Here is a 12,172-nt window from a genome sequence, read left to right as displayed (position 1 = left end):
CAAGGTGATTCTAATTTAGCATCCCGCTACTCATTACCCCTCACTCCTATTTTACACACACACACACCCTTCCTCAATGAGTTTTATCAAAGCCTCTGCAGATTAGAACAACTCCCTTCTCATTCCCACTCCCACCACCCCTCTTGTGTTCCCCCCAAGCCCATCCTTCTTCCTGGGGATCCCTGGCTCATTCCGGGGTACCACGCATGATACACCTCACCTGATTCTCACAACTGCACTGCCTGTGAAGAAGGCAATGGACAGGGATTATGGTCTCTTTGGCAGAAGAGGAAAGTGAGGCACAGAGGGAATGACTGACACACAGCAAGTCAGTGGCAGCACCGAGGAAACCAAATTGCTCCTGGATCTGCGGGAACTCGAGCCTGTGGATGGGCCGGGGGCCCTCTCCTCCAACCATCCCACCAGGGCCACGGTTTTGGGAGAAACTTAATGGAAAGTGCTTATTTACTAACAACTCAGGACAATTGCTTTCTGCCACTGACTTGCTGTGTGACCTTGGGCAAGTCTCCTCTCCTCTCTGAGCCTCTGTAGAGTGTGACGATGGCCTCTGGGTTCCCTTCTGACTGAGCCATTCTGTTACTCTTTGGGACCTGAATCATTTCCATCCGTTTGGGGCTTCCCGGGTCCTCAATCAAAATGCACGAGGGCTAATGACAGTGCTGCAGGATAATAGCCAACAATGGCACATGTCTCCATTTCGTTAAGTGCTTTTGACAGCTGGGCTTCACATAAGCTTCAACATTTCATGTAATCCTCACTACAAACTCAGGGAGTAAGTTCTATTCCCTTCCCCATTTTGTAGATGAGGAAACTGAGGCTCAGAGAAGTGAAGTAAGTAGATGAGCCCACAAAGACCCAACCTCAAAGGACAGGGAAGCTTCTGAAAGTCGGTGTGGGGGCAGAGCCCCAGAAAGTAGTTTCCAGGCTCTCGGCCTCAGGTGGAAAGGTGCTGGCTCAGGTAGTAAATGGCCATCAACTGTGATTGCATGGCCATCAGCTGTGGCTAGTTGGCCGTCAGCTGTAACCAGTGAGCCATTGGCCACTAATATAACTGCCATGGCTACGCTAGCAGAGAGAGGAGAAAATGGGGGCTAGCAAGAAGATGGCGGCTGGGCTGGCAAGCGCGGATTGCAGTTAGGATGGCTGGTTGCGGACAGTGTGGATCCAGCCTCCAGTGAGAGTATAGTGCTGCCAGCGAGAATATACTAGTATGACTCCCCTACCTATGGCTCCGTGGGTGTTCCTTTTTGGCCTCACCATGTCCTGTGTTCTTGTATGGGGAGCGGGAGCAGAGACCCCGCAGGCCGCCCCGCCTGAAAAATGGCGCAGCGAGCAGGGTCTCCCGCACGACAGTCGGCTTTAGAGACTCAAGGTCTGCCCTAGATCTGTGGGCTTTGAGCTGCCACTTACGAGATATTACGGGAACTGCAAGAGAGAGAGATGGAGCCTGAACCAGCATGACCCAGAGGCCCCAGCCTCTCTTGCCCTCCCTCCCTCAGCCAGTCCCTCCTCCTGGCCCCACAAGTAGACGCCACAGCCCCACCAGAGCCTGTGAGCGGACGCAGGTTTATTATTGCATAGACTGCAGCATCCTGAAGCCTCACCCCAAACACCAGCCCCCAGCTCGGCCCGGGAGCTCCGACAGACCTGAGCAGTGCCCGCAACCTGCCCTCCTCATTCCCTAGGAGTCCAGAAAAGCCCAATCACAGATGTAGAGAATGGGAGAATCCACAGGCTTCTCTCCGTAGAAACGTAGTCCAAGATCTCAGTCACGCCACAAGGCCCCCACAGGGTTTGAAACAGCGAATATGAAGCTGGACGGAAGGTCTCAAGAATCGAGGTGGGAGGGAAAGCAGAGCCCATCAAAAGCAACTTCAGGGTGCAGAACCCCCTAGGAGAGGTCTGGCCACGATGTCAAAGCCCCCAGGTCCACAGAAATGAAGGCAGGAGAACTGCAGCCCCTCCTGCTGTCTGAAGACATCGCTACATACTTCCCAGGGCTTGGAGGGGCCTGGGAGCCTATTCCCTCCACCCAGCCCTCAGCCTCTGCCCATCCCCAGCCAGCACAAGGGCCCAGAGACCCAGTGTGGTACCAAACATCTGTAATGAGCTACATGCAAACACTCTCTTCTGCCATACAAGCCACGGGCCTTATTATAACAAAGACAGTGCCGGATGGGAGGCCTGGACTTGCTCCTGTCTCCCTGGGAAATGCCTGTTGACAAGCAGCCCATCTTCAGCACCTGCCTGAACATCTGCCCCGGGGAAATCTGCCTGGGCTTCCAAGCTCATGCTCCCCTGAGCCTGCGGTGGGCCCTGGTGGGGGAAGCGGACAGACCAATTCATAGGGCATCACAGCAGCTTAATCTTACCAATCCCAGGACTGAGCACACTGGAAGCCCTAAATGCAATGCCAGCCTCAGGCTCAGGCACACGCAAAAACAGGGACCCTCCTAACTGCCCCTTAGCCCTTCTTCCCACTCCACCCCTTGGCCACCTGGTCGGTGGCTTCCCAGCCAAAGGCTCCAATCCCTCATGTCTCCCCCTCTTCTATTGGTCCAGAAAGAAAGCTAACTGGACCGGTGGGAGCATAGTCAAACTGAGCATGTCCATTTCCTCTATGGTCATCCAGAACATCTGTAAGCAGGGGACAGAGCGTGTGCTGGGTCAAGACTGCCAAAGGGGGGCCTCTGCACCGTCTGAGAGTGTCTCCCTCCCTGGCCCTGTACGGGGATCTGTCACTCCCTCTGCTTGCTCGGGAGGCCCCAGCCCAGCAGCCAGAGGTTAAAATAAAGCAGAAGACGGGCAGGAGGAAGAGGGCTGGGACTTAATATTCTGGCTTGCTGACTTCTCCCAAAACACACAAAAGCCCAGGGAGGGGGTGACCTAGAGGGAGGTGAGGGAGTGAGTAAGGATGAGGGATGGGAATACTTCAGGGCTTTCCCTGCCCCTGGACAGAGAGCTCCAAGAGGGTTTCCAGCACATTCTATTCCTCTGGGCACCTCCACCACCCAGCAGGGCGCCACCAGAGGCCTCCATAAACGTTTGCAGTGCAGATGTGAGCTGGAACGCCGGGGTTCCAGGTCAGAGTCCAGTCCTCCTTGACCACCCTGCTTGGCACTGCAGAAAGACGGGTCTTCTTGTCCTCAGCAGGAACTCCTGGCCTGCAAGAGACAGCAAGAGGGTGGGGGAGGGATGGAGGATGCACGGGGCTGGGCCAAGATCAAGGCGGGGGGTTCAAGCCTCGGGCTTGATCTTCTCTGGGACAAGGTCCACTCCCAACCCCCTAGGGTAGCTTTGCGCCCTCGCTCTGACTCAGTGGGACCAGACACAAGCCCTCCCAAGGTCCCTCGGATGCTGCCTCTGTGTGTTTGCACGTGCTGCTCCCTTTGCCTGGTCTGCTCTTCCCTTCCTTTGTCCCCCCCCACCCACCCACTGTCAGCTGGCTCACCCCTTTCCCTCCTTTAGTCCTCAGTCCCTGCAGCGATCGTTCCAGATTTCCTGTGAAACGCGGACCTTGCCGAGTGCTGCATTCATCCCCAGGACAGCACCTACCAGGCTAATAATGTCATTGGCTACCTACATGGTGACAGGACAGGGATTCCTTCTCCTCTGGGACTCAGTTGGATCCTCTAGGATCAAGGGAGGGGGCTTTGGTGGGGGGCAGGGCAAGAGGCAGAAACTGTCAGCATCACCAGGCACAGGATGTACGGTGTAAAGGCTGGTCCCAGCAGGAAAAAGATTTTATTTGTCTTGTAGATTTGCAGCCAGTGAGGGCCACTTCTTTTTAATCCAGTCCCCTTTACCTCCGTTTCATGGGACCTTTCCCAGACCCCTCCCCAGCTCCATCATAGGGAGAAAACAATTGATGAAACCAATTGACTGAGAGCAGAGTTTCAGAAAGAGAGGACTCAGGGAGAAGGTGGAGAGGGTGGGGAGGGGGCAAGAGAGGAAGGAAGGACAGAGGGAAGAGCGTCCAGCCATCTCAGGTGAACTCAGTTCCGAGGGCCTGGGAGAAGGGAGGCAAGAACTGTTTCGCTTGACATTTGAGCTGCAAGACCTTTACGTAATGAGCTGTACGTTACGGGTTTACTCCCGTTACGTTCACCCTATTTCTTCGGGCAGTGGTGAGTCCCTGCTGTTTCGCTAGATCCCAGCAGAGCAGCTGCCCAGTAAATGTTGGTCAAATGGATGAATGAGTGAGTGAATGAGTGAGGGAAGCCTCCAGTGCTTACCTGACAGAGAGCAGGTGCTCAAGTGTTGAGCTAATAAGGGAGGCGGGAAGGAGGGTCTGACCTATCAAATCCCCACTCTAGGTCTTGCCTCTGCTAGGGGATGGGCCTCAGTCAACCACAGGCCCGAGGCTCAGTAGGCAACAGGTCTTTCTTCCCATCATCCTGGTGCCCAGACATCTACAGGCTGCCGTCCCCTCCTCCCAGCCGCACCTGGTAGTTGAGGGTCAGGTCAGGAGGTGAACGAAGAGGATGGCCAGGCCGATGTTGAGCAGGATCACCATGCAGATGAGGACGGTGTTAGGGACCTGGGAGCAGTGGAGAGAGGCTGTGTGAGTCCCCAAGACCTCTGCCCAGATCCCAACAGGCTGGACGGAGGAGCAGGAACTTCCGGAAGAACCCCCCTAAGAGCACCTCCCTATTTTGCTCACTGCAGCCTCCAGCACCTGGATGGCAGACCATCTGGGCTGAAAAGATGCTTGGAAATAATTAACCAAACCACTGAGGGTCCAGAGAGGGGCAAGGACAGGTCCCAAGGCACACAGCGGGCCGTGTTGGGCCTGGAACCCAGGAACGGGCCTTCCCAGTGCTAATTCCTCTGGGGTCGCGTGTGTCAGTCCCTCAGAGCGTAGCTTCACAGTGTGGCTGCAGTTCCCAGCTCCCAGCCTCCCATAATGAGTCCGGAGGTCCAGGACCCAAGCCAGGCTGGGCCTTTCCTCCTCCCCCAGGAAGCCCTCTCTGCTACACCCTGTAGCAGAAAATGCTGGTACCAACCCAGCCCAGATGCCCCTGACCCAGGAGCTGCTCCCACACCCCAGGTGCTTAGGGCTCCCAGCCTCCCCCTTCTCCAAAGTACTGCCCTGCTCACCAGATAACAGGTACAAAGTCGGGCCTCCTGTCCCACCAGGGGGGTAACTGATGCCCCCAAGTGGCCCCGGGCTCAGGCTCCCCTTGACCAAGCCCACATCGCCGCTGGGGTTGCCCCCTGCTTAATCCTGTGCCACCAACCTCCGCCCAGAATCATGTGCCTCCGAGTCCTGCCTGCAGCTCAACTACCCGTAGGGAAGCTGACCTTGGACTCCTCCTGCCCACAGCCTCACCTCCTCCACCTCCACTTCCGCCTCTGCCACCAGCGCGGCCTCCTTGCGAGTCTTCTTCTTGGCCCCGGCCTTGGTCAGCCCTCGGCCCTCAGTCTTGCGGGCCTTGGCCTTGGACTCGGCTTTGGGGACAATGGGCTTGGGCTCCAGCTTGGCGGGGGTCTCGGGCGCGGGCGTGGGCGTGGGCGCGGGCTCGGGACTCCCAGGCATAGGGGGCTGCACTGGGGCGGTGGCCGGGGACGGAGGCGCTGAGTCGAACCTGGAGACCTCAGGCTCAGGCTCAGGCTCGTCCTCCAACGGGGGCGGCGCGGGCGGCCCGGTGCGCACCGCGTAGCTGTGGTAGCCCTGGTACAGCGCCACCTCCGGCTCCCGCGACCGTGCGGGCGGCGCCTGCAGCGCCTCGATGGCCATGTGCTCGGTGGTTGGACGCGCTGGGCTGCGACGGCCCTCGGACGGCGTGGCCGACCGGCTGCCCTCGGTGCCGGGCTCGCCGTTCCAGGCGCCGGGGCTCAGCAGGCCATCCTTGGTCGTCCCCGGACGGGGCCGCTTGGGCTGCGGGGGTGTCCCGGCCGGTGACGGGGGGCCAACCTCGGGTCGAGGGGTCTCACGCTCATGCAGCTGTGGGCTCTCGCGGGGCCGCTCAGGGAGGCCAGCGGCTCCCGGGCCCCGGTCGGGGGGCTCTAGCAGGCTCTCCGAGTTTTCCAGGATCTCCTGAAGCAGCCGGCGCTTCTGATATTCTGGACCTGCCAGGGACAACACAGGGAGAATGGGTTCGAACCCTGGTCCCGCCACCGGCTGATCCTGAGCAAGCCGCTTAACCTCACTGCGCCTCGTTTATTTACTCAGCCAGCATTCACCTACCATCTGCTGTACGCCAAGCACTGCTCTAAGCAATTTCCAAATATTAACTCATTTAATAGTTTTAATCACCCTATGAGGTCGATGCTATTAATCTCCATTTTTACAGATGATGAAGAAAGGGAGGCTCAGAGAGGTGAAATCACTTGCCCAAAGTCACCCAGCTGACAAAGGGCAGAGCTAGGACTAGCACCTGGGAAGTCTGACTCCAAACTATGCTCTTAACGGTGACGCTGCTCTCTTTCCATTCCCTTATCTGAAATATGGGCCTACTAATAAACTAGTTCATAAATACTAATAGAATGATTACGTGGGTGAAAAAAAATGCATGTAAAAATGCCCAGCTCTGCTTGTCCCAGTTACAACTGTTGCTATGACCACCCAAGGCGGAGGCAGCCAGCCACTGTCGCTCTTCCTGGGACCAGCAGGGGGAGCGCTGGCACCAGAAGCAACTTCTCTCAGACGCAGCTCTGCACTCCAAACTCTTCCGTCCAGTCTACCTTTAGTCTCTTTGCTGCCAGAATAATGTCTAGAAAACAACTCTAATCATGCCACTCGCCTTCAAACTCTCCATGCAGAGAACACCAATCTTCCTACCATTCTATCTCAGGGCAAGGTCTGTATCAGAACTAGGTCCTGCTCACTCTGCAGCCTCATTTCCCAGAGAGAAGAGACAGCTTGGAGTGAGCCCAGTTCACAGCGGGAGGCCTCTGACACCCCCACTACAATCTTTGCATGAGTCCCCTGTGTTACACCATCCCCTGCTTGCACCATCCACACATTTCCTAGAACTTAGAGAAAATTGTGAAGACTTGGGCATCTCAGCTTTCCAGAAAGCAAAGAAAAAGAAAAGTGGCCACCCCCAGGGGCCTCCCCCCGCCCAGTCCTACTTCGGCTGGCCCTACCTGGCTGGTAGAAGTCTGGAGCCAGCTCCCTGGCCAAAGTGCGGGCAATGTTGGACTCTTGGTTGGCAGCCAGGGCGGCCTGTTCTGCAGCCTCAGCTTTGGCCTTGGCATGGCTTGTCCTAAGGAGACAACATGGCAAACACTCAGGATCCCTCCAGAGAACCAGACCTCCGCCCCTTCACCCCAACCCTCAAAGAGACACCCTGAGCAGAGCATTCATTCACTCAGGCTGTCAATGAATATTCATTGAGCCCTGTGGCTCAGATTGCTGTGCATTCCCCAGACCATCTCCTCTTCTTTCTGGGCACACAAATAGACCACATTTCCCAGCCTCCTTTGCAGCTAGGTGTGATCAGGTGACTGAATCCTAGCCAGTGCATTGTGGGAAGAGGTGACGTATGCTATTTCCAGGCCTGGCAGATAAGAAACTCCCCTGTGATCCTTTACTTCATCTCTTTTTCTTCTGTTGCTGGTAAACAGGATACTTAACCTCTTTTGTGGCACAGACCCCTTTGGCATTAGGTGAGGCCTATGGACCCCTTGTCAGAATGTTCTAAAAAGGATGTAATTATATTGACACACTGTTACCAAAGTACTTAAAAGAACAAATATGTAATATAGTATGTCCTCCTTTATTAACACATTAAACAAAATATCTAGCAGGTACGTTAGCTACTATAATTTCAAACTACAGATTAGCTTAAACGATATTTCAAGGATACCTGCAACAATAGTAATATGACATTAAAATATATGTGTTTCTATGGGTGACAAAGTCACAGAGACTGCTAATACTACTGTAGTTTATTGCCAGTTTCCATAATTGAAGAAAATGCTAAATTTCAGTTAGAAGTTAGCAAAAATAAAAATGCAGTTTTCCCATCTATTGCCGACACTTTCAGTGCCCTGCCCAGATCCCTTCATTGGGCAGATGTACCCAGCCTCCCTCAGCTGCTGTATTGACTGCTGATGGCTCATTGCTGTCCCAGAGAATTGTAACCAACAGAAGCCATCTTGTTCCAGAGGTCAAAACCCCACTCCCACCTCAACTCAGGAAGCCCAACCAATGACTGATGACATCCGCCAATCCCTTCTTGCCCCTAGGGGAACCAAATCTGTGGTATAAGCTGGGCTCCAGAGTCCCTGTGGGAGTCAGGCGGAAGCAGGACTCGAGGTAAGACCTTGAGTAAGACATCCGTGTTCAGCTACTTCCCTATCCAGCCCTGCTTCTTTCACCCCCCTCTCTCCTGAGAGTGTTCCCCCATTAAACCAAGTGCGCAAAAGTCCCCATCTCAGACTCAGCTTCTAGGGAATCTAACCTAAGACAGCATCCAAGTTCACGGACTCCCTGAATTACATCCACAGAACCCACTGTGGACTCCAGGTTAAGGAACACAGTGGCAGGAACCTGGGTCCATCCATGATTATTGCACAAAGCAAAGTCCCCTTCCACAGGGGACTATGAAACATTGAAGCACTGAGTTTAAATATTAAGTGTGGAACATTTAAGCAATCCCTTAAACATGTTGTGTTAAGCCCCTGAGGTTCAGGGGCTGTTTGTTTCAGCTGTTAGTCTAGCCTCATAGACGCACTACTAAAATAATAGCAGCCCCGTGTATGAATGGACTGGGCACCATTCTAAAGGAATTATGAGGATTATCTCATGTAATCATCATGATGACGTAGGAAGCCGGTACTGGTAAGATTTCCCCGATTTTACAGAAAAGGAAACGGAGGCACAGGCAGGGTAAGTAACTTGCCCTTGGTCACAGAGTCACTAAGCGTAGGGCCTGGCAAGTCGACTCCAGAGCCTGGGTGCTAGAACACTGCTCTGGAACATATGCCACGCATGGGCAGGCGCTGAGGACAGAGATCCCTGTGGACAAGACAAGCTGGGCCCTGCCCTCACCGTCAAGTGAGGGAGATGGGTAGCAAACGAGCAACAGAAAGTATTGAATAAAATGTCATTAAATAAAAAGGGCTCCATGGGGGCGGATGGGTGGCTCAGTTGGTTGGAGCACAACCTCTGGGCAGCAGGGCTGCCAGTTCGATTCCCGCATGGGCCGGCAGGCTGCGCCGTCTATATCTAGAGTGAAGTCAATAAGCTGCTGCTCAACTCCCCAGTGGCCAGATGGCTCAGTTGGTGGAGCGTGGGCTCTCAACCACAAGGTTGCCGGTTCGACTCCTTGACTACCATGGGGGATGATGGGCTGCGCCCCCTGCAACTAACAACGGCGACTGGACCTGAAGCTGGGCTGTGCCCTCCACAACTAAAATTGAAGGGATGGGGGCTTGACTTGGAAAAGTCCTGGAAGTACACACTGTTCCCCAATAAAGTCCTGTTAAAAAAAAAAAAAAAAAAAAGCTCCACAGCAAGCATGAGAAGTGCCATAAAGGAAGCATGTAGAATGCAGTGGAGGAGGTCAGTCGGAGAAGGTTTCTTTGTGGCTGTGACATTCAAGTCGAGACCTGAAGACACACGAATTAGGCCTCTAAGAGGTGAGGTGGGGATAGCGAGCCAGGTAGAGGGAAGAGCATATGCCAAGGCCCTGAGTGGGGGTAAGAGCTCGGTGCCTTTGGGGAACTGAAAGGTCAAATCAGTGAGCACCTGTGAAGATGAGGTAATGCCTTGAGGTGTTGATGTACCCGTGTCTCTGTAGTCTCCAGCACAGAAGTAAGCCCCCCAAAAGCGAGGTAAATTTTATTAAGCTCCTACTACGTGCCAGGCCCTTTACCTATGTTATCCCTTTCAACCCTCAAAACTGTCTGGAACAGTATTTACTGCCCTTACTTCACAGCTGGGGAAACTGAGTCTCAGATAGGTATCTTGTCAAGGGTGCAAAACAATAGTTAACACTTACAAAGTATTTACTACATGCCAAGGGCTTTACAGAAATTCACTCACTTGATTCCCCCCAATGACACCATGTGGCAGACGTTATTGCCGTCATCCCTCTTTACAGAGGTGAAATCCAGGGCACAGGAGTGTTTTAACGATCTCACCCAAATTTACACAGCCAGCGAGTGACAGAGTGAGAGTTTGGACCAAGGCATTCTGGGATCTGGACTCTGTGTCCTTAACCACAGGCTATGCTTCCACTCGGTAGTGGAGTTCAAGCCCAGACTTGTCTGATTTGCAAGCCCCTGCCCTCTCCACCCTGCCACAATAGTGTCTACTGAAGAACAGAACATTTTACCAAATGAAAGAATACATAAACGAACACAAGCAAACACACGTGCACATATGTGTGGGCAAGAGGGTAGTAGAGGGAGTCGGTAAGAGCATGGCTTTGCAATCTGCAGCCCTGGATTCTAATTTTGACACTGCCAAGGCTGGGTAAAGTGAGTGAGGCATCCACTTCAGGCTCAAAATTTAGGAGGATGCCAAAACAAAAACAAAAAGCTGTGTAATCGAGATAAATAATATTTTAATACAATATTTTTAAAAGTCAAAATTAATGCCAAGAAAAAGTGCTTGATGAACAAGCTATGAACAAAATTTAAATAAACGCTGGATCAGACCCTGCACTTGCACGAGTTGCCTGGCTCACCTCACTCTCATCTGGACCCCACGGGGGCTCTAGGACCTCGGGTCCGTGCCTTTGCCTCTCTGTGCCTCAGTTTCTCCACCTGTAGGATAATTCTCCCCTCTTGGAGTTGCTGTGAAAACTGAGAGGTAGCATGTGAAACTCTTTAGCCCAGAATGAGGCTGAGGGATAATATGGCGGTGATGGTGGTGACGGGAGGAGGAGAAGGAGGAGGAGAAAGAAGAAGGAAAAGACATTTGTGACATCAAAACTGAGTGTGTACATACATGTTCCCAGGCACATACTTGCCTGTCCAGGGAATGTGTGATTTAAAGCTCTAAACTTTTCAAAGACATTTCCCTGGAAACCTGAAACCCCAGGTGGGGGGAGGAGGGAATGGACTGGGCAAACCTTCAAACGGAGAAAATGTCCTTTTTTGGTCATGAGAGCTGGATGGGCTTGCTTCCTGGTGACCTGGGACACTGTGTGGCAGGACTCTTCAGGCCAGAATGGCAGCCTTCACAATGAACCCTGGAAAATTCTGGGGGAATTCATCTGTGGACCCTCCACGGAGCCAGAGCAGGGGTTGAGAGTGGGGCGGCTATACAGTCCAAGGAAGCACCCTCCCCTGCCCATGTCCATCAGTCTGGCCGACTGGATCCCTTATCAGCACCCCACCAATGCTTCTGATTTCAGGGATGGCTCCCTAGTATCCCAGGAATCCCAGGGTTCTCCAGCAGCTTCTTTCCTCATCTCCTTTCAACATCACAGCCATTAATCGCCACCTCGTGTCTCTTCTGCTTTCTCTATTGCTCCTGACCTTGCTCATCTCTCCATCCTTCTGTCACTCCTCCTGCAAAGCCCCCGCCTCAATCCCTGCCTCCAGGCTGGCTCCCTACAACTGATAGCAGGCGGTGGCACCCTGGGGTGAGGAACTTGCCGAACCCATACATCGAATGGCCTCGCCTCTTGCTTAAACTCTTGGCAAGGCTTCCTACAGTGCTCAAAATAAGGTCCAAACTACTGAGCACGCCCTTCTAGGCTCTCCAGATCCAGGGCCCGAAGCAGTCTTGATGGGGTGTATCTAGGAGCTCACAGGTGAAGGGCAGGCCACACTGCTGTTACCCAGAGGCTCTTGCTTCTAGTTCAGTGCCACTCACAGTGTGGTCCATGCCCCCCTTCCTCAGGCCCCTTATCACCTGGGAGCTTACAGGAAATACAGATTCTTGGGCTCCACCAACAGACCTACGAATCAGAATTTCTGGGAGGGAACCCGGGAATCTGTGTTTTACAAGCCCTCCAGATGCTCACTGCCATTTGAGAAGCAAGCACGTGCTAGTCAGACAGAGAGAAAACCCAGTTCTCTTGGGCAGTTTCCAGCCCGCTCAACCCCCCAGGAGCCCTGAGTGTTTCTCTTTAAGCACCAGGATCCTGCCCTGAGGTCAGGCCCTGCCAGGCAAAGGCAGGAACGATGTCTCCTGGGCCCACTCCCAGTGCCACCTGCGCTGATGCCTCTGGGGGCGGGTCCCCTA

The 12,172-nt window shown here is 53.8% G+C and overlaps 1 protein-coding gene across 1 annotated transcript in view; it reads right to left on the bottom strand.

The window, feature by feature from the left end:
- Window positions 1–1,568: 1,568 nt before the first annotated feature.
- JPH2 (junctophilin 2) overlaps window positions 1,569–12,172 on the bottom strand; it is a 60,913-nt gene continuing 50,309 nt past the window's right edge. The window contains exons 3-6 of the mRNA XM_019748720.2: window positions 7,114–7,232; window positions 5,354–6,093; window positions 4,467–4,561; window positions 1,569–3,185 (exon numbers count right to left, since the gene is read on the bottom strand). Coding sequence (XP_019604279.2) covers window positions 4,481–4,561; window positions 5,354–6,093; window positions 7,114–7,232 — 940 coding nt within the window. The 3' untranslated portion in view covers window positions 1,569–3,185; window positions 4,467–4,480. The remainder of the gene's footprint in view (window positions 3,186–4,466; window positions 4,562–5,353; window positions 6,094–7,113; window positions 7,233–12,172) is intronic.

The sequence above is a fragment of the Rhinolophus sinicus genome, linkage group LG13 (genome assembly GCF_036562045.2).
Source record: "Rhinolophus sinicus isolate RSC01 linkage group LG13, ASM3656204v1, whole genome shotgun sequence".
Lineage (NCBI taxonomy): Eukaryota > Metazoa > Chordata > Mammalia > Chiroptera > Rhinolophidae > Rhinolophus > Rhinolophus sinicus.
This window is presented reverse-complemented; position numbering and strand designations above follow the sequence as displayed.